Below are 27,523 nucleotides of genomic sequence, written 5' to 3' on the forward strand. Positions count from 1 at the left end.
TGAAAGTGTGCCTGATTCATTTGAGCAACTTGAGAGAAGATGAACTCATTTACAGAATTTGTTCATGGGTCACACAGGATCATTCCTTGTTACTGAATCATGAGCATATATACTTTTTGCATAAAGCAGTTGTTGTTTGTTATAAAACTGCATATTGATACTCACATTTAAATGATTTCCTCCAAAACAATGCTTATATAAAATACATTCCTTAATAAATGTAGTAAACATAAATAATTTGTTAAAATTAGATAAAGAAAGTATGTAACATCAGTGAAATCTGAGTAGCGAGTTAGCTAGACTGGGCCTGCCCAGCCTGTCATGACACTCCTTTAATCATCCCAACTGTATGTGCTAGAATGCACCAACTTCGTCTGCAGGAATAACGAATAGGCCCCTTCTTTCTCTGCAGGAGAGACACTGGTAGCTTTAGCTGGAGTAGCAACAATGTATTTGCCTGCCCACTAGGTGCCCTGAGAATAATAGACAAGCTAGTCTAAAATAAGAATCCTGAAAACAATCCTCTGTTTTATGGTACACAGTACAGTAGTAATGGCAGAACTGTGCTTGACCACTTGGTATCAGAATTTTGTGTAATGTCACATTCGACAATCAGTATTGTAAGCAGCAGTAAATCAAGCATTACATTAGCCTGTGAAAGATCAGGCTACTGTGTCAGAAATTTAACCATGTCTCTTGAGCTGGTTCCCCGCATATGTAAGTCCTAATCAAACTCTAATACCTAGAAGTGGTAATGCGCTACTCAGATGTCTGTACTTGTAGTTGAGGCCTAAGGGTATGGCTACACTTGAAACTTCAAAGCGCTGCCGCGGCAGCGCTTTGAAGTGCAAGTGTGGTCGCAGCGCCAGCACTGGGAGAGAGCTCTCCCAGCACTGCACATACTCCACATCCTCTACGGGTGTAGCCAGCGCTGCGGCACTGTTTACACTGAGGCTTTACAGTGCTGTATCTTGCAGCGCTCAGGGGTGTGTTTTTTTCACACCCCTGAGCACAAAAGTTGCAGCGCTGTAAAGCACCAGTGTAGCCATGGCCTAAGGCTCTCATCGTTTGCTGCACACAGTCAGTTTCAGCATCAGGGTGTTAATTAAATTCTCAGTGTTTAAATTCCATCTAGGATAAATATAGGATTCCCTCTCTCCCCCAAATAAAATGAAGACTTATCTGCTGATTGTCATATTCAAAGAACAGTTCAGTGTAAAGTAATTTTGAGGATTTTAGCTGGCCAAATATATGACACATTAATATTTAAATCAGAATCTTAGGTAGCCTTGAGTCAAAAGTAAGCACAGCATCTCTTGTAAAGAGAATTAAAAAAAAAAAAAGGCGGTATTAAATGTTTTGATGTGCAAACTATGTTGAGGATACCCTTATCCATGTAGTGTTTGACATACTGATACACATTATTCCTTACTGTCTGTAGCTTTTCGCAGATCACTGTCTGATCACTTTCCTCGTTAACTCTACTATATATACAACATTCTCCTTAATTACTTTCCTACTGGTGTAAGTACTTTGAATATCTAATAGCTAATTTTCAAACAATAAAGAAATACACGCATGCTATTATTATGCCATTCAACACAAGAGTATTCAACATAAGCAGTTTCCTTGGTGTCACTCAGGTACTCTTGCATGATGTTTCTAAGATTTGTTCATGTGTGGTTTATCAGATCTGAATGAGCTACTATTCACACACATCTCTAACAATAACTCATGCATGCAATAGTGTGGTCACTCTACTGTGTGCCTAATTTATAACAATCATAGTAAGACAGACACTTTATGGTTCTCTAATATGAAGTATTGAATTGTTTCATATTTTTTTTAGACTCAATTAAATTTGCTCCTTGAAAAGCTTCGCAGTACTGTAAGTATAAATATAGATGCAAATTCTGTATTTCCCTTTATTGCTTCTCTCACGTTAACCAAGAGTTTTGGCTTAAATTTAATGTTTTATAATAATAAATAGTCAATTAAAATTGTCCTGTTTTGCAACTGGATTTCATTTTTGAAGTGTATTGTTACATGGGTGCTGGCTGGTGAGTCTTGCCCACATGCTCGGGGTTTAGCTGATCGCCATATTTGGGGTCGGGAAGCAATTTTCCTCTGGGGCAGATTGGCAGAAGCCCTGGAGGTTTTTTGCCTTCCTCTGCAGCGTGGGGCATGGGTCACTTGCTGGTGGATTCTCTGCAGCTTGAGGGCTTCAAACCACAATTTGAAGACTTCAATAACTCGGACATAGGTTAGGGGTTTGTTATAGAAGTGGATGGGTAGGGTTCTGTGGCCTGCTTTGTGCAGGAGGTCAGACTAGATGATCATGTTGGTCCCTTCTGACCCTAAAGTCTGAGTCTGTGGGTGCTGCATATTATTAAATTAATAGACTAAATATTAAAGTTACTGAAAGGAAAGTTGCTTTGTATTGTAGCATGGAAATTCTGCCAGTTCAGATAAAGTGCATTAATATTACTTAGTTTTATCAAGTCTCCAATTCCTTTCCTGATCATTTCCCTTTCCTCTAGTTTATTTGCTTCTCACTCATGGGTAATCTGCCGTCCTGTATCTGATTTATTTTTGTGACCAGATTTTGATTCACTCTATATCTGCAGTTAACTCATGAACAGCCAGGGTTTTGAACAAGTTCTAGGAAAACTCTTAACTCTGATCATTTTATCATTTATTTGTTGTAGAGTGGCACTTTATTTTTCCATCCCTTTTTCACACACACACATTCACATTTTCAAGTGTGAGAAGGGAGTTATAAAATGTCATCCCTAGATTTTCTAATCTGTTTTTTGGCAATTTAATCTAACACAGGGGTTGGCAACTTTTCTGAAGTGCTGTGCCAAGTCTTCATTTATTTACTCTAATTTAAGGTTTCGCGTGCCAGTAATACATTTTAACATTTTTAGAAGGTCTCTTTCTATAAGTCTATAATATATAACTAAACTATTGTTGTATGTAAAGTAAATAAGGTTTTTAAAATGTTTAAGATGCTTCATTTAAAATTAAATTAAAATGCAGAGCCTCCCGAACCGGTGGCCGGGACCCGGCAGTGTGAGTGTCATTGAAGACGGCACGCGTGCCATGGGAGGTTGCCTACCCCTGATCTAATACAGTCATGTAGTTGAATTGGTAGCAGGAAAAAAATCTCATACCACCACCTCCATCCATACTCCCAATATTAAAATTAGTTCATATTCACTTTCCCTCTAATCTTCTACTCTGATTTGTTTCTGCTTCTCTCACCTACACCCCTAGCAGTTACCCTCCCTCCATAGCCAATCAGCACTGCTGGTAGATGGAGGAGTTTGCTTTACTACTTTACATTTCAGGTCCAGGATTTAGATGAGCATATTTCTCATTTATTGTAAATTCTGTTTTAATTTATTTTTATGCAGACCCTCAGAGAATAGTAGGCATGCGTTTCAGTAAGAGATGCTGATTGAAACTACCAAATGGCTAATATGCTTCAGTGTTAAAAAGGTTTGCTGCATTAAAAATCTTTGAAGAAGCTCTTGAACCAAATTAATCAATTTTTAAAGAGCTTTAGTTCATTAGTGAAAGACAAACATAACTAACCATCTTGCACAGCCTTTTGCTACTTCCTCAAGGCCTCTGGAGTTGCACAGCCATTGGTCTGATTTTTAACTTCCTGATTGCATTGGCTCCACAACTCATTGCTTGATCACTCAGTATCTAGTTCAGACAGTCATCTTTGAAGAATTTGGCTAAAAAGCCACTATACCTTTTCTGTCTTTGATATGGATTTACAGAGAAGCAAACAGGTTTTAGAGTAGCAGCCGTGTTAGTCTGTATCCGCAAGAAGAACAGGAATATATTTGTTAGTCTCTAAGGTGCCACAAGTATTCCTGTTCTTTTTTTAGAGAAGCAAACAGTCTACTCTTGCAAGCTCTTCATTAATGTGTACTCTGTTTCTTAGAAACCTCTTCTGTGCAGGATACATCTTCCTAGTATTTTTGTAGGTCGAGGAGTATTCTCTATCAGAACAATCACCTCCTTGTCATTAAACAGCTCACTTCATGAGAGGATATTACAGCTGACTGTATTCCTATGTTCTGTGATAAATATGAACTAGCAGTTCTTCTTCGAGTGATTGCTCACATCCATTCCAGTTAGGTGTGCGCGCCGCGCGTGCACGTTCGTCGGAAACTTTTTACCCTAGCAACTCCAGTGGGCCGGCAGGTCGCCCCCTGGAGTGGCGCCGCCATGGCGCCCAATATATATCCCTGCCGGCCCGCCCGCTCCTCAGTTCCTTCTTACCGCCGTGTCGGTCGTTGGAACTGTGGAGCGCGGCATAGCTGTCCTCCACGTCCCTAGCTCTCCTAGTTTCTATCGCTTGTTTATCGCTTATCTCTAGTTCTATATAGTTGTTAATTAGTATTGTTAAGTAGATAGTTTAGTAAATAGCTGTTAAGTAGTTTCTTGCCGGGGGCTTAGCCCTTCCCGGCACCGGGCGCCAGGCTCATGCCTGTTTCGCCAGGCTTCAAGCAGTGTGCGGCCTGCAAGAAGCCCATGCCTACCAGCGATCCCCACGAAGCGTGCCTGAAGTGCCTCGGGGAATCGCACAGATCTGACAAGTGCCGCATCTGTAAGGCTTTTAAGCCGAGGACAAAAAAGGAGAGGGATCAGAGGCTCCGAACTCTCCTAATGGAGGCGGCACTTGACCCGTCGACTTCGCAGACCGTGGTTTCGGCACCGGCACCGGATCGCTCCGGCACCGAGAAGACTCCTCGGCACCGACCTTCTCCGGCACCGGAATCAGAGCCTAGGCCGTCGAAGTCTAATACTCCGGCCAGGCAGACCCGGCTTGAACGCCCGGCCTCGACATCGGCCGCGGCGCCGCCGGCACCGTCAGCACCGTTGACTCCGGGCCCGGCGGGTCTGTTGAGTCCGGTGCCGCCGAGCTCCCCCATGAGATCTGGGGTTGAGATAATGGTCCCATCCACACCGGAGACCTTCGCCTCGGCTCGGGACCTTATTGCCCTGACGGAGCCTACTCGGCTGCCACCCCCGGTTCCTCCGGTGCGGGTCACGTCCAGAGGCAAGCCCATGATGTCGGCACCGCCCACGGACAGTCGTTCGCCATCCAGGCCCCGACGTCTTGGGCGCTCCAGATCCCGACGCCGCTCGCAGTCCCGGCACCGCTCCCCTCAGCGGTACCGGTCGCACTCGCGGCACCGGTCGGCATCGAGACGGTCGCGGTCAGGCTCCAGTCGACACCGGCACCGCGACTCCAGGAGCAGGTCCCGACGCTACTCGCCGCACCGGTCGACCTCCCGGCACCGAGCTGGTGGCAGGTCCCGGTCCCGATCTCGCTCGACCTCCCGGCACCGAGCTGGTGGCAGGTCCCGGTCCCGGTCGATCTCCCGGCACCGAGCTGGTAGTAGGTCCCGGCACCGAAGCGGCGCCCGGCACCGTGACAGATCCCGGTCCCGAAGCAGCGCCCGGCACCGTGACAGATCCCGGTCCCGAAGCAGTGCCCGGCACCGTGACAGATCCCGGTCCCGAAGCAGCGCCCGGCACCGTGACAGATCCCGGTCCCGATCCCGGCACCGTTATGACTCCCGGCACCGGTCCCCGGCACCGAGACGATCCTCCGTGCCGGCCCGCGCAGACCCGTACCCTCCAGGCAACCGTCCGTGTCCTCCCAGACGGACAGCGGCTATGCGCTGGGCACCGACCGGCAGGCGGCGCTGTTTGCTGATCCGCCGCTGCAGGACCAAGGCCCCCCACAGTGGGGATTCTGGACACCCTGGGCGTACCATCAGGCCCAGGGCCCCCAGCAGCTCCCTGCTAGGCCGGCGACTGCGGAGCGTAGGGCCCCTGAAGCCTCTTTGTCTCGCCCCCCTCCCTCCCCGGAAGGGGACGAAGGGTCCAAACAGCAGGACTCCGCTGCGGCTCCGGAGACAGAGGCGAGGGCTGAGGAAGACCCTCAGTTGGACACTATTGTGCCTGGGGTCTCATCATCCTCCTCCCCGGATGAGGCGGTGGCGGGTACCTCCTCCAACAGTCCCCCCCCGCTGGATCTCAGGGCGCACCAGGACCTCCTCAGGCGATTGGCTCAAAACCTGAGTCTGCAGGCAGAGGAGGTCTCGGAGATAGAGGACCCAATTGTCACCATCCTCTCTTCCGATGCTCCCACCAGGGTCGCCCTGCCGTTTATACGGACCATTCAGGCCAATGCCAATACTATCTGGCAGTCCCCGGCCTCCATCCCTCCGACAGCGAAAGGAGTCGAGAGGAAGTACATGGCCCCTTCTAAGGGGTACGAATATTTACATGTTCACCCGACTCCCGGTTCACTGGTAGTGCAATCGGTGAACGATAGGGAGCGTCACGGCCAGGAGGCTCCGGCCCCCAAATCCAGAGAAGCCAGGCGGATGGACCTCCTTGGCCGTAAGGTGTATTCAGCTGGGGCGCTGCAGCTCAGGGTCTCTAACCAACAGGCCCTGCTGAGCAGATACGCCTTTAACTCCTGGGTGGCAGTGGACAAATTTAAGGAGCTGCTGCCACAGGATGCTCGCCAAGAGTTCACGGCCATCTTGGACGAAGGCAAGAAGGTCGCGCGCACGGCCTTGCAAGCCTCCTTGGACGCTGCGGACTCGGCTGCCCGTACCCTCGCGTCAGGAGTTACGATGCGTCGCATCTCCTGGCTGCAGGTTTCCGGCCTTCCGCCAGAGCTCCAGCACACGATACAGGACCTTCCTTTCGAAGGCCAGGGCCTGTTTTCCGATAAGACAGACCCCAGACTTAAGAGTTTAAAGGACAACCGGGTCATTGCGCGGTCCCTCGGGATGCACACCCCCGTGACACAGCGTAGACCCTTTAGGCCGCAACAACAGCAGCACCGTCGGCCGTTTTCCCAGTTCCGCCAGCGGCAGGACCCTTACAGGCGCCGCGGCAGGAACGGGAGGCGCAGGCAGTCGGGGAACCAAGGGGGGCAGAACCAAGGCTCCTCAAAACCCCCGCCTGGTCCTAAGCCTTCATTTTGAAGGTGCGCTCGAGGGCGCAGTAACAGTTTCCCCTACGGATCCTTCCCCTCCGTTTTCCAACCGCCTTTCGTTTTTCCTCCCGGCGTGGTCCCAAATAACATCGGACCGCTGGGTCTTGAGCGTGGTGCAGACGGGGTACCGCCTGCAGTTTGTTTCGTTCCCTCCTTCCCGACCTCCTTCCTCGTCCCTCTTCAGGGACCCCTCTCACGAGCAATTCCTTCGGCAGGAGGTGCAGACGCTCCTCAGCAAAGGAGCTATAGAGGCGGTTCCCGAAAACGAGAAAGGCAAGGGGTTTTATTCCCGCTATTTTCTGATCCCCAAGGCCAAGGGGGGCCTCAGGCCTATCCTCGACCTGCGAGAACTCAACAAATACCTCGTGAAGTTGAAGTTCCGCATGGTATCCCTGGGGACCATTATTCCATCCCTGGATCCGGGAGACTGGTACGCCGCCCTCGACATGCAGGACGCTTATTTCCACGTTGCCATTTGGCCACGCCACAGACGCTTCCTCCGCTTCGTTGTGGGGGCTCGTCATTATCAATTTGCGGTCCTCCCGTTTGGCCTGTCCACGGCCCCGAGGGTGTTTACAAAATGCATGGCAGTTGTCGTGGCGCATCTTCGGCGCAACCGTGTCCACGTGTTCCCTTATCTGGACGATTGGTTGATTCGGGGCACGTCGGAACAGCAGGTGTACAGCCATGTCCGCGTGATCACCGGCATGTTTGCGAGTCTGGGCCTCTTGATAAACACAGACAAGTCCACCCTGAGGCCCACTCAGAAGGTGGAATTTATCGGGGCCGTCCTGGACGCCACTGTGGGCAGGGCCTCGCTGCCTCGGCAGCGGTTCCAGACCATGGCGGCGATCGTTCAACGCTTGCGGTCAGCCCCGTTAACGTCAGTGAGGACATGTCTAACCCTGTTAGGCCACATGGCGGTGTGCACTTTTGTGACCGACTACGCTCGGCTCCGCATGAGGCCTCTCCAGCTGTGGCTTATCAGTCATTACAGACCAAGGCAACCGCTAGACATGTTAATCACAGTCCCCCAGAAGGTCTTAGATTCCCTCGGCTGGTGGGTGGACCAGTCCGTATTGTGTGCGGGTCTTCCCTTTCACCCGTCTCAGCCCTCGGTATCCCTGACAACGGATGCCTCAGATCTAGGCTGGGGGGCCCACCTAGGGACCCTGCGGACGCAGGGCCTATGGTCCCAGGAGGAGGTGGGGCTACATATCAACATGAGGGAGTTGAGAGCGGTCCGCCTTGCTTGCCAAACGTTTTGTCATCAGCTTCAGGGTCGTTGTGTAGCCGTGTTCACGGACAACACGACGACCATGTATTATATCAACAAGCAGGGCGGCACCAGGTCCTCCTCCCTGTGCCTCGAGGCGATACGACTCTGGGACTTTTGCGTAGCCCACTCCATTCACCTCAGGGCTTCCTTCCTTCCCGGAGTACGGAACACGCTGGCGGATCGATTGAGCAGATCCTTCCTGTCACACGAGTGGTCCCTTCGACCGGACGTCGCTCTCTCCATTTTCCGGAGGTGGGATTATCCCCGGGTGGACCTCTTTGCGTCCAAGGGGAACAGGAAGTGCCAAGCGTTCTGCTCCTTTCAGGGCAGGGAGCCGGGGTCGATAGCGGATGCCTTCCTCATCCAGTGGTCGACCCACCTGTACTATGCGTTTCCTCCGTTCCCTCTGGTTCACAAGGTCCTCCTGAAGGTGCGCAGAGACAGGGCTCGTGTGATCATGGTGGCCCCGGCATGGCCCAGACAGCACTGGTACACCATGCTGCTAGACTTGGCCGTAGCCGACCCAGTTCCCCTGCCCCTTCATCCGGACCTGATTACCCAGGACCACGGGTCCCTCTGTCACCCAGACCTGCAGTCGCTGCACCTAGCGGCGTGGCTCCTGCGTGGCTAACTGGTTCCGAGCTGCGCTGCTCCACGCCTGTGAGAGAGGTGCTCTTGAGCAGCAGGAAACCATCCACAAGAGCCACATATTCGGCAAAATGGAAACGCTTCTCCTGTTGGTGCGTAGAGAGAAATCTCCGCCCTATGGAAGTTTCGGTATCCGAAATCTTAGATTATGTTTGGTCCCTCAAAGAACATGGTCTGGCCTTATCGTCGTTGCGAGTCCATCTGGCAGCTATCTCCACCTTTCACCCGGGTGCGGACGGTCGCTCCGTTTTTTCTCACCCGACGGTGTCGAGATTCCTTAAGGGGCTGGAACGGTTATTCCCTAACGTCCGTCCCCCTGCTCCAACCTGGGATCTTAACCTGGTGTTGTCCCGGCTCATGGGGCCCCCCTTTGAGCCGTTAGCTACTTGCTCCCTGCTTTACCTCTCTTGGAAGGCTGCCTTTCTAGTAGCTATCACCTCAGCTAGACGGGTGTCGGAACTCCGAGCCCTTGTGGTGGACCCCCCATACACGGTCTTCCACAAAGACAAGGTGCAGCTTAGACCACACCCTGCCTTTCTACCCAAGGTGGTCTCAGCCTTCCACGTCAACCAAGAGATTTTCCTCCCGGTTTTTTTCCCAAAACCTCACTCCTCAGGCAGGGAGCAGCAGCTCCACTCGCTGGATGTCCGTAGAGCTCTCGCGTTCTACATAGAGAGGACCAAACCCTTCCGCAAATCCCCCCAGCTTTTCGTGGCGGTAGCGGACCGTATGAAAGGGCTTCCTATCTCCTCCCAGAGGTTATCCTCGTGGGTTACGTCCTGTATCAGGACCTGTTATGACTTGGCCCATGTCCCTACGGGCCGTGTGACTGCGCATTCTACCAGGGCGCAGGCGTCGTCGCTGGCTTTCCTGGCCCGTGTGCCCATCCAGGAAATCTGTCGGGCAGCGACCTGGTCATCGGTCCACACCTTTGCTTCCCACTACGCCCTGGTCCAGCAGTCGAGAGAGGATGCGGCCTTCGGAACTGCAGTGCTCCATGCCGCGACTTCTCACTCCGACCCCACCGCCTAGGTATGGCTTGGGAGTCACCTAACTGGAATGGATGTGAGCAATCACTCGAAGAAGAAAAGACGGTTACTCACCTTTGTAACTGTTGTTCTTCGAGATGTGTTGCTCACATCCATTCCACACCCGCCCTCCTTCCCCACTGTCGGAGTAGCCGGCAAGAAGGAACTGAGGAGCGGGCAGGCCGGCAGGGATATATATTGGGCGCCATGGCGGCGCCACTCCAGGGGGCGACCTGCCGGCCCACTGGAGTTGCTAGGGTAGCTAGGGTAAAAAGTTTCCGACGAACGTGCACGCGCGGCGCGCACACCTAACTGGAATGGATGTGAGCAACACATCTCGAAGAACAACAGTTACAAAGGTGAGTAACCGTCTTTTTCCTGTTCCATACTTAAATCTCTCTCCTATGTTTGTCTTATCCTGTGAGTTTTTTTAAATTTCTCTCTTCCTTTTTCATTCTTCGTGTCTTTCTTCAGTTCTTAGGGCATAGGGAATCCAACCCTGTATTTCACACATTTTTAATCTGGATAACAAATTCTGCTTTACTTGCTGGAAGATTACCCATTAGTACGGAGAGAGAGTTTAGCTCAGGAAATAGATTGCAAAGTTAGTGGTGTGTTACCTCACTTTTCACTGAGTCAGAATTACCATACTTGTGAAGTTATATATTTACAATTTCTCTAATGATATGGTCAGAGGAAGTAATCAAACTGAGTTATGTTTGAGCTTTGGGAATCAACAACTCTATAAATAGAGGTGGTAAAACATTATTTTAGCCAATGCAACTTCTTTAAAAAAAAATTTAGATGTAGTAAATTATCCTGCTTATTTAAGTAGGATAGTAATCGCTAAACTTTATGCTTTGATCTAATTTCTTAAAAACAAAGTTAGATCATAGAGAACCATTAAATTTTAGTCTATTTATATCATCTCTGCTTTTTAAGTTTCAGAATGGTGCGGGACCTCTCCCTATTTTCAGTATTATTTTAGCAAATGTCTTCAGGGACTTCAGTAGGAATACTAAAATTCTTCTTGTTTATATTAAGATAGCATCCAAAAAATGCTTAGCGCTTCTCAGACATAACAAAAGACAGTCCGTGCCCCAAAGAGCTGGATCCCCTGTCATCAAATGTTTTGCCCTGCCCCAGACTTAAAGCTGGCCTGAATGACCAGATGAAAATTCCTCTTTCCTAGGGAAATCTTAGAACCAATGTAGCTAAGTATTCATCAGCCCTCTTTCAGCCATTGGAGTATTCAAGGGCTTGTCCAGGGAAAGGAGGCATGGCCAGGGTGCTACTTCATTCCAGTGGTCTTAATGTTACCAGGATTGGGGGCATAAAGGTGACATACAGCTGCCTTTGCCCAACCCTATCCTTTCCTCCCCTGTCCCCCAGGACCTGTGCTGAGCACAATTTTACAGCTTGGCTAGACCTGAGATTTGGTCCCAAGAGGAGAGGGAGAGAGATGCAAGGTACAGTCAAAGTGGTCACAGAGAGGATAGTCGCAGGTCATATCAGTCTCAGTTTTATTCTAACACATAACATGAATGGGATTTTTTTTAAATGTCGGGGAAGACACTGATACGTTTGGGCTGGTGAGCAAGGGATGAGTGGTTAGAGAAGGAACGATTTTGAGGGATGAAAAGAATGGGGAGAAAGATGGTTGGAAGCATAAAGAAAGATGTAAAGAGACAGTATTAGTTGCTTATCTTTTTCAAGGAAGAGGATTGCAGTAGTGGAGATAAAGTACAACTAGACTGATGCAGTAATAATTGGATTCAGTTATCGGTGGTAAGAAAAAATGGTTGAATGAAAAGAAGGTGAAGTTCTAATTGACAGTTTGAACTTTGAGATCAGTTGCATCAAGATATGTTGAGTGCAAAATGGATATGAAAAGACTGAAAAACATAAAAAGTCAGTTTCCCTTTCTAGGAATCTATTACTATTCCTTTGTTCTGTAATTCTTAAATTACACTTATTTCAGAAGGTTTAAATTTATATAGATTCTGCTAACTTGCTGTCCTGACAATAGGGGTCAAGCTTTATTCGCTGCATCAAACCTAATTTAAAGATGACAAGTCACCATTTCGAAGGAGGACAGATTCTCTCTCAGCTTCAGTGTTCAGGTAATGTATGCCTCTTACTGATTTCTGGTTTTATATATATGTATTTTGTGCTTTACAGATTCACACAAAGTTGAAATGTCTGTCATTGAAACAATGTTTCCTTGATTGGACAAATATTTCTGTTCTTAATTTAATGGTCTCTAGATACAATTAAATGATTTGTATCTGAGTGTTAATTTTGATTCTCAGTAATCAGATAATTATTTTAATTAAATTAAATTATTTTTAATTAGACTTTTTCAGTGTTAATTAAAAAGCTAGCAAGCACTATGCACTCAACAACATTAAAATATACAATACAAATTCAGATTCACAATGTATATTAAAAGATTGCTCATGTAATGCTTGCTCAGATAAGAATAAGTCTAGCAACCCCCACATCTGATCACTCTTTAATCCTCTACCCTCCTCCTCCCCAAACACCTGAAAATAAAGATGAACTTTGTAGTGTGTCCCAAAAGATGGACTGAGTGGGGGGTATGAGTTTCAGAGTTGAAGACTCTTTACAAGAAACACCCTGGTCAGCACTCTTTTCATGTTTAAATTGACGGTGTTCCAATTTGAGCACATCTGCTGAACTTCAGGAGTGTTGCATAGAGCAAGAGGCAGTACTTCAGAAAGCCAGGTCCCAAACTGCTGAAGGATTCATATGTTAGTACCAACACTCTGTTCTCTGCCTGGAAACAAACAGACATCCAGTATAGATCATGGTACACCTCTACTCCACTATAAGGTGACCTGATATAACTGGGTTTACATATACCAGTATAGCGGGTAGCAGCGGGGCTCCGGCGGTGCTTTAAAGGATCCAGGGCTCTGGCTGCTGCAGGGAACCCAGGGCCCTTTAAATCAGTGCTGGAGCCCTGCCGCTGCTACACCGGGGCTCCGGCAGCTAGGCCCGGGCAGCGCTTTAAAGGGTCCGGGGCTCCGGCTGTTTCGGGGAGCCTGGGCCCTTTAAATCCCTCTGGAGTCCTGCCACTGCTACCCAGGGCTGTGGCAGTGGGGCTCAGCCGGCGATTTTAAAGGGCCCAGACTCCCTGCAGCGGCTAGAGCCCGGAGCTCTTTAAATCATGGCCAGAGCCCCGCTGCTGCTACCCTGGGGCTGCGGCAGCGGGGCTCTGCTGGTGATTTAAAGGGTCTGGGGCTCCCTAAATCATCGCTGCAGCCCTGCCACTGCTACCCTGATATAATGGCGTTTCACTTATAACGCGGTAGAGATTTTTAGTTCCCCACAACCACGTTATGTTATATGTTGTTCTTATGAAATGCTCCTTAATAAGCAAGCAGTTGCATTTTGCACCATCTTCAGTTTTCTGATTGATTGGTAGATGTATCCCCCATTTCGTACTCATTGTACTGCTTTAAACTTGAAGTGTCAAATGTATGATTGGCATCTATGGAATGATATGCATCTGAAGGGAAAGGTGTGCTTTTCTTGCTAAACATATATGTGGAAAAAAGCACTTTTGCTAACAGTTGATATCTGAACATCCAGAAGCAGAGAAAGATCTAACAAGACTGTTCCATTGTGCACTTGTGTCATAGTTTCATAAAGTTTAAGTCCAGATGGGACTATCAGATAACCTAGTCTGACATTTTGAATATCAGAGAGCCTTAAATTTCACCCAGCTACTGCAGAATAGACCCCAATAATTTCTGTTTGACTAAAGAGTGTCTTCGAAAAGCCATCTAGTCTTAATTTGAAGACTGCAAAAGATGTGATCTGACACGAGATTTCTGTCATTTGCACTTTAACAGTCTTTCATATCACTTCAGCTATTGCAGATAATCTGTAAACAAGAGTGACGTGTGATAGTGAAGTTGCAGAGCAACTTGTTTAGGGGCCACGGTATCTATGGACAAGTGCTGAAGTTCATTTGAAGTTCCATTCAATTATCAACCGAATTTTCTGTTGGCTAAATAGTATTCTCCCTGCAAGCTCTCTGGTTCCATTACCATCTGAGGGTGCACCATCAAAATAGTGCACCCTGCCCTCAAACAGAAGAAAGTAAATGGTTCGTCTGTAACATCAGAATAACCTCTACCTCCTGGAGATCCAGTCTCAACCCAGATTTCAGATCTTGAATATGTCCCACACTGTGAATTATGTCAGAAATCTCTTGGGCACCCCATGGTTGTCATCTATGAGCAGAAGAATTGCCATCTGAATGGACTCCAAAATCACCCGTACCATCAGTCTCAGTGACTTCAGCCATGTAGCTTATCAGTTCAGCTGAGACCTCTGCAGTACATCCTGGCTGATCCATTGAAAGTAGGCCCACCTGAATCCTGCCCCATAACTCAAATGCAGAATCCAGTTTTTTTGGAATGATGTTGCATGGTTACGAATCTGGAAATACAAGGTCCTTTCAAATTTTATGTTGTTGTTTACAGATTTATTCATCCTTGTTCTTGCACTATTATGCTTGATATGAATGGTTTACTGGGTTACAAGAATGAACTTACTCCCAGAAAATCTTGGTGGCACGATATAAATAAGTCAATAATGTTAAATTTGAATCATTCTTCATAAGTCCTTTATACACTTTTCTGTGCAGGTGTTTGTTTCCATTATCCTTTTGTGGATTTCGTAGTTTGAGCTTAGTTTTTCTACAGAAGTTCCTGGTTCAGCATCTGGTGTTTTATCAAGCATACTTATATTTGTCATGTCAAGTTACGTTTAAGTAAAAATTAGCTAATCATAGACTCAAAAATGCTTAACAGTGTTGCTTTAATTAAGATTCCATTAACGCCATTATTAGCAGTTAATGGTACTTGGCAATGTTTGAGAGACTAAACAAATTAACAGACTAAAATTTTTATTTTTCACCATAAGCTTCTATAAGCACATTTTTATACACGTATTAATCTGTTTTTTTTTTCAGTAAAATAACAAGTATACGTAAACATTAAACTGGTGGGGAGAAAAGTAAAGTTTAAGCGCAAAAAGAGCTACTTATAATATGAAATTTTTTAAAAAAGGTATTAATGGAAGTAAATCAAAAGGCAGATTACAATAGCAGAAACTTCACCAAGAACAGATATGCAATAAGGAAAGGTGGCAAAAAGAGTCAGTAAAAATAATAACAAATAAAATTGAAAATGAGATACACAAGATCTATTGCTAGGAATTTTTCAAAATTAGCAGAGACACATGGCTGATTGTATGTTACTTAGCTGCAGGATATTATAAGATATGGAATTGGGGGGAGTAAGTCAAGGATGGCTCTTGCTTCCAAAATGTAACCCAATTTTCCTAGTTTATTCATTCTGCAAAGTGGTATAATATGTTAATTTTTAACTGCCATAGAGATTGTGGTGTTTAAGTATTTTGAGATCATTGCAAGAGATTATAGAAGGTGTGGCATGGAATTCCTGTATCTGTGCTGTGACACTCTTACAATGCAACTTTGGAGGCATTTTGATGTATCAAGACATTGATATTTTGGGGGCAATAACATGGCATCCCAGAGGTTCTCCCACTAATTCTGAGATCTGGGGTGATTTTTAAACTCTTTTGAACTCCAGCTCATGGCATGAATTTAGCCTTGACTCATGCACACTCTGGCAGTGCAATGTCTGTTTTAATTACTGTTTGAAGATTCTCCAGCCTTTTACTGATTTGGGTAGCAATAAGTTGCACTTCTGGAGATGTTGGCAGTATTTATGGTTATCTATAATAGATTCATTCTACTATGCCACTTTTGCTGTATCAAAGATTTACAAAATGCATCTCACCAGCTAAGGCACATCCCAGCATTATATGTAAACAGGGTGTGCCGGCACGGGTACTAATGCCAGTCAGCTGCACCTTTGCACTCTGCACTGCCTCTCACGCAGACATCATTGTTGCCCTTGTACACATTAATAGTCTTTGTCTGTTCAGAAATTATTGGGTCCCTGCTTTAGGGAAGGAACAGCAAAATAGTGGCTCTGCCAAAAAAGATTTAACAGAGTAACCCATTGAAGTCTGTTAGTTGCCACATATCTGGCAAGGACTCAGAATATTATTGCAGACTGTCTCTGCCATTCAGGAATAAATTCATATAAATGGCCATTTGACCAGAAAATGGTGGATGCTGGGGCCAGTCCTTGCAGAACCACGTACTACACTGGGGACTTAGGCCAAGCATTTAAGCATGTCCAAAGGGCCTAAGCCATTAATTGCTCGTTAATATGAAACAACTGCTTTATTTAAATTTTAATGACATACATATTTTTGTGTGTATTCTGTGAATATAGGTATGGTGTCTGTTTTGGACTTGATGCAAGGTGGCTTCCCATCACGAGCATCATTTCATGAGCTATACAATATGTACAAAAAATATATGCCTGCGAAACTAACTCGACTGGACCCTAGACTTTTCTGCAAGGTAACAGCCACCTGAGTGCCAAATGAATTGTCCATATTTTTTTCTTTTCATCTCGGATAGAAAATATTTATTTTGGTTTATTTTGTGCCTTTGTGAAATATGAATCAAACTGATTTTTTCCTTATGTTATAGGCACTATTTAAAGCCTTGGGCTTAAATGAAAATGATTACAAATTTGGATTAACAAAGGTGTTTTTTAGACCTGGCAAGGTAAATAGTATCTTTCAATTACAGTTTTTGAACATAGAGTATTGAAGATTGTGTAAACTTCCAGAAAAGTATTGTCGTAGAGTGAAAATATATTGCATGCTTAAAATTAAAAAAAGGTTATAGCAGAGAAACAAAGGTTTCCCATTAAAACATATCTATATTCAAATCATCTTTCTCTGAATATGAGCATTGTTGGAGCAAAGGGTGGAGAAGCAATGAAAGCTTTTGTGTCTAGGAGTGAGACTTCAGTATAGAGATGTAATTTGTCTTACTTATTAACATAATTATCCAAAAGCTGAGGATTTTAAAAAATGGATGCCGTTAAGTTATGCTAGTATGTCAAGGTTTTCAAAAATGCCTTGGGGGCTTCTCTCTTTTGGTACCCAACTTAAGATACCTTAAAGGGGCATGATTTACAGAGTGGCTGCTAAGTAAATGGGATACCCAAAATTACTAGTCTCTTTGGAAAATCTTAGCCATAAATCTTTATTTTGGCACCTAATATGTGTCTGGATTTTCAAAAGCACTGAGCACTCAGCAACTGTCAGAAAAACCTGGATTGGAATTAGTCATTTCTGTTATCAACAGAACCTATTAAAATGTGAAAGCAAAGGTTACCTTTTCACGTGTTTGAATTAATTAGAAGTTGAACTGAAGTTTCCATGGTTACAAGGTTCTGTTTACTGTACTGATATTTTACCTTTGTCCTCAGTGCTCTGTTAGGTTATAATGTTGATTGTCTATTTTCTATCTATTCTTTTGTTATGTAAAACTGTTTATGTATTTAGTTTGCAGAGTTTGATCAGATAATGAAGTCTGATCCAGATCATCTAGCGGAGCTGGTTAAACGAGTCAATCACTGGCTTATCTGCAGTCGCTGGAAAAAAGTTCAGTGGTGTTCTCTCTCAGTGATTAAATGTATGTAATTTTAATGTTGTTTTTTAGTAAATCAAAATATACTACGAGTATTGCCACAGCAACTGGATTGTTGCTTCGTAATTTGGAACAGCATTAATTAAGGCCCCCAGGCCTGCAATACCTACTTGCTTAACTTCAGGCATGTGAATAATCTCTGTTGAGTCATTGGGACTTTCTCAGTGTGTCATGTTATTTACACATACAAACATGTGAATAAATTGGGACCTAAGTGAATCTATTCCCGGATATTTAGAATCCAGAATTTACACAACTTAATTACCCTACTTTTTTTGGAATGATAGGGCAGAAGGCTGCCACCTTAAAACAATTACATCTAAGGAAATAGTGGTTTGTTTGGTGGGCTTTGTGTGTTAGAGACTTTTATGAGAAAATAAGTCTTACCTAATTCACAACTCAGCTAAATCTGAAATAGCATCTAGATCATAGATGAGAGTTGGAGACTTATCATATATTTATCATTCTGGGACAGCACTTTTAAAAAATAAATAATCAGCGTGTATTTGTAGGGAATGTTGTAGGCCTTCCTTGAACGATTTAAAATGATAAAGCCATTCAGACTCATTGATTTATTTTGTGTGTTTGCAGTGAAAACAAAATAAAATACGAGCTAGTGCCTGCATTAAAATACAAAAAACTATTCGTATGTGGCTTTGCAAGAGAAAGCACAAACCACGGTAAGATGGTTCAAAAACTGTTGTTTTTTTTGAATGTTGATATTTCTTATGCCTAACTGAATAGTCTAAGGTGGGAGTGTCAAACAATAACTTATACTAGCAATATTTTAAAGTGTGGATTTAGCTTTAGCTTTGCATTCATGCTTATTCAGATTGAATGGATGAGTAACACTTATTAGAAAATTAATACAAATATGTGCAGTATTCTGATTAACCATTTATAGACATTTTCTCTCTCTCAAATAAAGACCAGTAATATAGAATCATATGACTGGAAGGACTTTGAGAAGTCATCTAGTCCAGTCCCCTGCACTCATGGCAGGACTAAGTATTTTGCTACACCATATCTGTTATGTCTAACCTGCTCTTAAATTCTCCATGATGGAGACTCTCACACCTCCCTAGGCAATTTATTCCAGTGCTTAACCACCCTGACAGTTAGGAAGTTTTTTTGTACTGTACAACCTTAACCGTCCTGCTGCAATTTAAGCATATGCTTCCTGTCATATCCCCAGAGGTTAAGAAGAACAGTTTTTCTTCCTCCTCCTTGTAACAACCTTTTATGTACTTGAAAACTGTTATCATGTCCCCTCTCAGTCTTCTCTTTCCAGACTAAGCAAACCCAGTATTTTCAATCTTCCTTCATAGGTCATATTTTCTAGATCTTTAATTATTTTTGTTGCTCTTTTCTGGACTTTCCCAATTTGTCCAATTTTTCCTGAAATGTGGCGCCCAGAACTGGACACAATACTCCAGTTGAGGCCAATAAGCGCAGAATAGAGTAGAAGGATTAGTTCTCGTGTGTTGCTAGAGCACTTCTGTTAATACATCCTAGCATGATGTTTGCTTTTTTTTGAATCAGTGTTACACTGTTGACTCATATTTAACTTTTGGTCTGCTATGACCCCAGATCCCTTGCCGCAGTACTGCTCCTAGGCAGTCATTTCCCATTCCCTGCTGGTGTCCACAAGTAGGATTTAGTGTAGTGCTATTAAAAAGTACTAAGTTAAAGCACACCAGCAGGGCCTACGTGCATCACATTAGTGTGTTTTAGAAATCACATTCCAGTAGTGCACATTACCCCCATTCCAACCTGGTGACATGCCCATAGTTTAAACAGCATATTAAAAAAGGAAACCAGGATTAGAAATCAATGTGACTATTTACTGATACCTCAAAAAAAATCACCTACTTTACAAAATATCTCAAAATATAATCTGTTTATTTTAATATTCACAGCATTAATGGACTAATAAAAGTGAGTACACTGAAAAAGAGACTTGATAAATTAATGGAAGTAGTAAGTGCCCTGAAAGAGGGAAAACAAGAGATGAGCACGCAGATCGGGATCTGGAGTTATCTATTGATGCGTTGATGGTCAAGATTAAGGTATACATAACAATAGAAACTTCTGAGATGGTTTTTTAACTTCATCTGAAATAGAAGGCTAAAGTCTTTATTATAGTTAGCATTTAACCAGCGTTTTTAATACAAGTGCCTTAAATTAGGCTCCTGAATTCATGTTTAGGCATCTAAATAAAAGAGGCTTTTAAGAGGTGTCGGGCACTGCAAATCCCCTTACACTTCGTAGAGTGCTCAGCAATGACTAAAAGTTAAGACCACTTATTTGGCACCTAATTGATATTTAGGCACCCCTAACTCTAAGACATCTAAGTTTGAAAATTTGGTCTTAATGCATATTGTGATGGATGCAGCAACCCTTTTGATATTGTGAGATAAACATATTATATAAGCTTCATCTAGTGCTGCAAAATATGGTGCTTAGAATAATGTACAGTAGCAATGTTTTAAATTAATTGGGGTTTTGGTATTACCTTAATTGCTTAGGGCTTGTCTACATCACAAAGTTGCAGCGCTGGTGAGGGGGTTACAGCGCTGCAACTTAGGAGGTGTACACATCTGCAGGGCATCACCAGCGCTGCAACTCCCTGTTTGCAGCGCTGGCCGTACTCCCGTTTTGTCTCAGGTGTAGAGGATCCAGCGCTGGTGATCCAGCGCTGGTAATCAAGTGTAGACACTTACCAGCGCTTTTTCTTGACCTCCGTGGAATAAGCAGGTATCCCAGCATACCTGAGGAAGCCTCTGGTAATCAAGCTGGTCTCCTTCCCCGGTTTGCTCTCGCGTTCCCCGAACCCCGAGCAAGCAGGTCTCCTTCCCTGCGGTTTGCAGGGAGGGTTCGGGGAACGCGAGGAGCAAAACCGCGGCAAAGCTGGTCTCCTTCCCCGGTTTGCTCTCGCAGTTCCCCGAACAAGCAGGTCTCCTTCCCTGCGGTTTGCAGGGGGTTCGGGGAACGCAAGAGCAAACCGCGGCGAAGCTGGTCTCCTTCCCCGGTTTGGCTCTCGCGTTCCCCGACCTCCGTGCAAGCAGGTCTCCTTCCCTGCGGTTTGCAGAGGGGTTCGGGGAACGCGAGAGCAAACCTCGGCGAAGTGGTCTCCTTCCCCGGTTTGCTCTCGCGTTCCCCGAACCTCCGTGCAAGCAGGTCTCCTCCCCTGCGGTTTGCAGGGGGGTTCGGGGAACGCGAGAGCAAACCGCGGCGAAGCTGGTCTCCTTCCCCGGTTTGCCTCTCGCGTTCCCCGAACAAGCAGGTCTCCTTCCCTGCGATTTGCAGGGGGTTCGGGGAACGCAAGAGCAAACCGCGGCGAAGCTGGTCTCCTTCCCCGTTTGCTCTCGCGTTCCCCGAACCTAAGTGCAAGCAGGTCTCCTTCCCTGCGGTTTGCAGGGGGGTTCGGGGAACGCGAGAGCAAACCTCGGCGAAGCTGGGTCTCCTTCCCCGGTTTGCTCTCGCGTTCCCCGAACCTCCGTGCAAGCAGGTCTCCTCCCCTGCGGTTTGCAGGGGAGTTCGGGGACGTGAGAGCAAACCGCGGCGAAGCTGGTCTCCTTCCCCGGTTTGCTCTCGCGTTCCCCAAACCCCCCTTGAAGCCGCCCAACAGCGCTGCAGTATGGCCACATCTAACACCACTTGCAGCGCTGGTTGCTGTAAGTGTGGCCACTCTGCAGCGCTGGCCCTATACAGCTGTACTAATACAGCTGTAACAACCAGCGCTGCAAAATTTTAGATGTAGACATACCCTTAGTAAAACATGATGCTAAAGAGGTTTTGCTTAACTATCAAGCCAAAGAAGATTACCACAAGGCCAACAATGTTATCTAACAAGACTAAATGTTTTCTTTTTGTTTCTCAGTGACCTCATGTGTTGGTTTTGAAAATGCCTCCTGAAGAGGTTTATATATGTTATCTGACTGAAGAACTTCTGGGAATAGCGGGTTTAGCTCAGAAGAATGAAAACACTGAGCACTAGGAATAACTTAAGGAGGCTGTGTCTTTGTTGTCTGGTTCTACTGAAGCAGTGTCAAAACTCTAATTTTAGTCTTATGTGGCGTCAACTTTGACCATAATTAAAGGACTGAGGCTGGTAGCTTTGACATTTGGCCCAAGGGTTGTTAATAGAAAGTCCAAACAAAATTTACAAAGATTATCTCTCAGTGGGATTCAGGGCTGGTTTAAATGCAGAGGTTTGTGTGTGTGTGCAAGCGCACGGGGTGGGGAATGGGGTCGAATCATAGGTGTTGGAACTGAGGGTGTTGCCATTTGGTTCAATGGCTCTCGCATTCCCAATGTACAAATTGTTCCAGCACCTCTGTTTCTAGTCAATGCTGCACATGCGAAGGACTGAATGCACGTACTGGAAGTGTGGATGCTGTTCTGGCTTCCAAAAAAGTGCTGGAATGGTGTGTCTGAGACTGTCCAGAATGTGCTAACTCTGGGCCTAGGACCACTGCCTCTTGGCACTGTTTTTGGGGGGAGACATTTATCACTGACTCTCCAGGTAAGAGGCAGAAACCTTGTGGTGTGTCTAGGACTCAGACTGTTTGAATTCATCCCTGAAGATATGTTTGAGTTCTTCACTGTACTATAATAGAGTATTAAAGAAAGATCTCCAATACCAATGAAGAATAACTGTGTGGCCACTGATGAATTCACTTTGTTTTTCAGGAGCACTTAAACTTGTACCATGAGTGAGACAAATTCATGTTTTCTCTGGCCCTCTGCTCTTCTTGTGTACTGTATTCTTGTGATCAAACAGATGAACTACGCAGAATTTTTCATATTAATTTACTTCAATAGAATGGCTCTTGGTCATTTTAATCTTCTTTTTCCCCCTTCCCCCACCATCACAAAAGCAGCGCAGGCAGCTAGAATGAAGGGATATTGAGACTGACGCACACGGCAAGAAACCTAACATATTAGACTTCATTGTGAATGGTTCTGCTGTTTAGGAAGATGACATTTTAGCAGTGGTCCCATTCCAGTGGGATAGTATCTTTTTTTGACATTTGAAATCCCAGTTAAAAAGACACTGAAGTTTTTAACACAGAGCAGGTAAATTTTTGACCTTAGTCAACTGTTAAAGTGCCTATTTAAAAAAAAAAAAAGTCATGTGACTATGCACAGAACATAAGACGTCTGAGGAAAAAAGGTAAATCGAATATAGATGAAATTTCATGATTGTTTGCATGAATCAGTGTGAAAAGGGGAAGACAGTGAAGCAGCAATGAAATAAAACTGTAGCTATCAAGTATTTTTCAAAAGCTTAAAAAGAGTAGTGGGGACCATTACCATGTCCAATTAAAGCATTTGCATTGTATTAAGGTCATTTTAAATACTAGTATGTTAGTTTCTTTAAATGTGGGCGAGTAGTAAAAATACCATACAATGATATGAGTGCTAGGGTAATGAGAGGTGTAAAACCATCCACTGTGTTGCCTTATGATTAGTATTTGTATGTAACTGATCGGGAATAAGCAGATATAACACAGAATCAACCCAAGGAACAAATCTACCAAGTAAGGAGCGACAAAGAGTCCTGTAGCACCTCATAGACTAACAGAGATATTGGAGCATAAGCTTTCGTGGGTCAATACCCACTTCATCAGAAATTTCCAGAGGCAGGTTTAAATATGCAGGCAAGAGTCACTCTGGAGATAATGAGGTTAGTTAAATCAGGGAGGATGAGGCCCTCTTCTAGCAGTTGAGATGTGAACACCAAGGGAGGAGAAACTGTTTTTGTAGTTGGCAAGCCATTCACAGTCTTTGTTTAATCCTGAGCTAGTGGTGTCAAACTTGCAAATGAACTGAAGTTCAGCAGTTTCTCTTTGGAGTCTGGTTCTGAAGTTTTTTGGCTGTAGGATGCTAATTGCCATCCTTCATCCTAGAATTTTAAAGCATGAATAATCTTTCTTAAGGGAATAAGGGTTGAAAAAGGGATGATATGCTTCAAAGAAGGGAGGTCCTAGCCAGTCTTCAGCTGTAAGGATGAAGGTTATTTGTAGTTTAAAGTGACAAGTGAGATAAAGTAGTGGATCTTCAGTATTTTGGAAAGGAGGTGGAGAACTCTCTATTGTGCTCCCCCAAAACAAAACAAAAATGCAAATGCAGGGTACTTGTGATGCACTTTTATAGGGCTTTATATTTTTCATAATTCAGTACAGGCATTACTGAATATTATCCCCTATATTTCATATTTTATTTTCCAGGCCACTGTGATGACTAGGGAACAGATACAGAAAGAGTATGATGCTCTAGTTAAGAGCTCAGAGCAGCTTCTGAGTGAGCTACAGAAAAAGAAGCAGCAAGAGGAGGAAGCAGAGAGGCTGCGACGCATCCAGGAGGAAATGGAAAGAGAAAGGAAAAGACGTGAAGAGGAGGAGCAACGTCGCAGAAGGGAAGAGGAGGAAAGGCGACTGTGAGTCTTGAATTACATAATCAGTTCTGGATTCAAAAGGAAACAGAAATGACAGTCTAACCCATTTGTTGTTAATATTAAAGTAGCACCTAGAGGCCTTGATTCAGTTTGGGATCCCCTTGTGCTAAGTGCTGTACAGATCTAGTCCCTGCCCTGGAGAGCTTAAAGTCAATACACCACTACCTAGATATAATGCGAATTTGGATATAACGCGGTAAAGCAAGTTCAATATAACATGGTTTCATCTATAATGCGATAAGATTTTTTTTTACTCCAAAGGTCAGCGTTATATCGAGGTAGAGGTGTATAGACAAGATAAACAAATGGAGGAGAGGTGAAGTGACGCCTCAGGCACAGCTGGGAATAAAAGGTCTCTTGACTCCCAATCCAAAGCCCTGTCCATTGGACTACTCTGCCTCTCAAGCTGATATTTAGATTTATGTAATATGCTTAGAATCATAGGCCTGGAAGGGACTTTGAAAGGTCATCTAGTCCAGTCCCCTGCACTCATGGCAGAACTAAGTATTATCTAGACCAGGGGTTGGCAACCTCTGGCACGCGGCTCGCCAGGGTAAGCACCCTGGCGGGGCCGGGCCAGTTTTTTTACGTGCCGCATCGGCAGGTTCGGCCGATCGCGGCTCCCACTAGCCGTGGTTCACTGTCCCAGGCCAATGGGGGCTGCGGGAAGTGGCGTGGGTGAGGAATGTGCTGGCTGCGGCTTCCTGCCACCCCCATTGGCCTGGGAGTGGAAGCTGCGATCAGCCGAACCTGCTGACGTGGCAGGTAAACAAACTGGCCCACCTCGCCAGGGTGCTTACCCTGGCGAGCCATGTGCCAGAGGTTGCTGACCCCTGATCTAGAACATCCCTGACAAATGTTTGTCTAACCAGCTCTTAAAAATCTCCAATGATGGAGGTTCCTCCCTAGGCAGTTTATTTCAGTGCTTATATGTTTCTTATTCATTTATGTTCTGTTATAATTTACGTAATTATCAAATGCTTTCTCTTGTTTTTATTTCTTGTATTAGAAAATCTGAGATTGAAGCAAAGAGAAAACAGGAAGAAGAAGAGAGGAAGAAGAGGGAAGAGGAAGAAAAATGTATTCAGGTAACATTTTAATTAAATTTTCCTGATCTTTCCTTTAAATTATCCTGTTATCCTCTTTGAGCTAGTTAGTCTAGAGGTTCTATTCCCAGGATAATGAAACAGTGTTGTGGTTACCATAGTTAATATAAGCATTGATAAAAACAACTAGTGGAATTATAGTTAGGTAATTCAGTAACGGTAGAAGTGGGGAAGAGGGAGAATTTAATAGTGATTGGTAAGAAGAAAAAACATTTTCCAGGTAGGATTACAAGTGTGTGTGTGAATGAGAAGCAGAGAGAGAGGGCCTTATTCGAGATGGCAGGAGCTGCAGCATAGGGTTTCGTGCAAACAGTGTCCAGTTTCTGTGGACAGCATTGAGGAAAGCCATGACAGATCAAATGATAAAGAGCCGCTGAGGTATTTAAGCGAGCTGAGCATGAAGAAGTCCATGGAAGTTCTTAAAACAGAAGGCAATATTGAATAGAGTCCTCAAATTCATGGGGACTCGTTAGCATATTTAATTTAATAATGGAGATATACCTATCTCTTAGAACTGGAAGGGAACCCCGAAGGGTCATCAAGTCCAGCTCCGTGCCTTCACTAGCAGGACCAAGTACTGATTTTGCCCCAGATTCCTAAGTGACCCCCTCAAGAATTGAACTCTCAACCCTGGGTTTAGCAGGCCAATGCTCAAACCACTGAGCTGTCCCTCCTCATATGTTTGCAGATGGCGAGCAGAGTCAGAAGGTACCATTTTAACAATCGCTCTTAGTACACCCATCTCTAAAGACAGATGTGAAATGACTGTGTGGGAAGAAAACTAGAAAAAATCAAGGGCTGAATCTTCTAATTAAAGGACAAGTAGAGACAGTGGTGCCACCAAGATATGAGAACAAGGGATATGATGGGCAGGAGAAGAAATGAGACAGAAAGGAACTGAAAATGTTCTTGTAGCTATAGAGGCTGTCCAAGATGATGCAGAGTGGCTTGTGTTTCCTCCAAGGGAGAAGGAGTCATTGTCAGCAGAACTGTTGTTAGTTGGGCTGAGGAGAGCATTTTGCATATGATTAAACCAGAATCAAGATTGAACTGAATCAATATTGTTACAAAAGGAGATTAAATTAATAACAGGAGGACGGACACACACACACACACAATCTCTCTCTCTCTCTCTCTCTCTGATGCACACTCACTCCCCCGCACCACCACCTCCAGCAGCTTTAAAAGTGTAAATTAGCTTAAATTCTATGACTTATCAGATTTGGCTGTACTAATGGTGTATTTTCTACAAATAATGTAATATTAGTAGTACGATACCTAACCACCCCATAGTGCTACTAAATCTTATCTGCAAAGTGATGTTAGACTAACCCCTCACCCCCTTTTTTTTTCTTTCTTAATTAGTTCTCTATATGGTGGGTTCCAACATGAGAATTAGTGAGGTTCTGATATACTTACCACATAAGTGTCACAGTTCAATCAAATATAATCATGTAATAAAAAACCACTGTTGCAATCCATGATGTGTAACTGGTTAAATTAAAGATATTTTGTAAATTTTAACTCTGAATATCATGGTTTTAATTTTAAAATATTGATCTAATGTGGCATTAAGATAAGTTTGTGCATTGAGGTAGCTAGATACAGTAGTTGAAGAAGAAAAATTCTTCCCTGTAGCAAAGTGTCATATTTCCCAGCTGGGATTTAATGAGAAGTCTGTTTTTTACAGCTTTGACATTTGACTTCAAATTGTTTAAAAAAATAAAAAAAAAATCTTTGTAAATTGCCCTACAGTTAAATAAGAATTGTAAAATATAATATTTTTTGCTGGTTGGAGATGGATTTTTTTGCTTTGACATTATACCTCTTTCTGTATATAAGCATAATGCCATTGATATAAATGAATATTTAGAGTTTTTGTAATTTAGAAGTAATCAAATCCCAGAACAATTTTTACAGTAAAACAATCTTGTAAAAGAGCAAGCCTGCTACAGAATGATTGACAGAATTGCCATTGATATTACAATCCCATCTACCTTCCCACCCACCTTTGCTTTCCCGCTGTTCTTAACAGACTGTTAATCAAACGAAGAACATGTAATGCATGAAAATTCCTTTGTTAATTTTGGAGTTCTTCAGGAAGCTGTCTCAGTCACTTATACTTTCCTGAGTCCTAGAACCATTTCAGTCTGTTAAATATTGAAGGCTCACATACACACCAACCATGGATCACTGTTCTATTTGTTCCATGTAGAAAGCATGTTTATCTCACTATTGACAGCAGGTTACAGAACGATTCTTTCTAATGTTTCTTGGCATCTTATCAGTCTCTGCTTATGAACATTCTCTTAAAT

At 44.4% G+C, this 27,523-nt stretch overlaps 1 protein-coding gene across 1 annotated transcript in view; it reads left to right on the top strand.

Annotated features, from left to right (window-relative positions):
- The window catches only part of MYO6 (myosin VI), a 187,506-nt gene that overhangs the window by 120,651 nt on the left and 39,332 nt on the right, over nucleotides 1-27,523 (top strand). Inside the window, 10 exon segments of the mRNA XM_030555784.1 lie at nucleotides 1,850-1,888; nucleotides 12,030-12,123; nucleotides 16,366-16,496; nucleotides 16,629-16,706; nucleotides 17,495-17,627; nucleotides 18,238-18,319; nucleotides 19,559-19,662; nucleotides 19,665-19,708; nucleotides 23,876-24,084; nucleotides 25,112-25,190. Coding sequence (XP_030411644.1) covers nucleotides 1,850-1,888; nucleotides 12,030-12,123; nucleotides 16,366-16,496; nucleotides 16,629-16,706; nucleotides 17,495-17,627; nucleotides 18,238-18,319; nucleotides 19,559-19,662; nucleotides 19,665-19,708; nucleotides 23,876-24,084; nucleotides 25,112-25,190 — 993 coding nt within the window.

The sequence above is a fragment of the Gopherus evgoodei genome, chromosome 3 (genome assembly GCF_007399415.2).
Source record: "Gopherus evgoodei ecotype Sinaloan lineage chromosome 3, rGopEvg1_v1.p, whole genome shotgun sequence".
Classification (NCBI taxonomy): domain Eukaryota; kingdom Metazoa; phylum Chordata; order Testudines; family Testudinidae; genus Gopherus; species Gopherus evgoodei.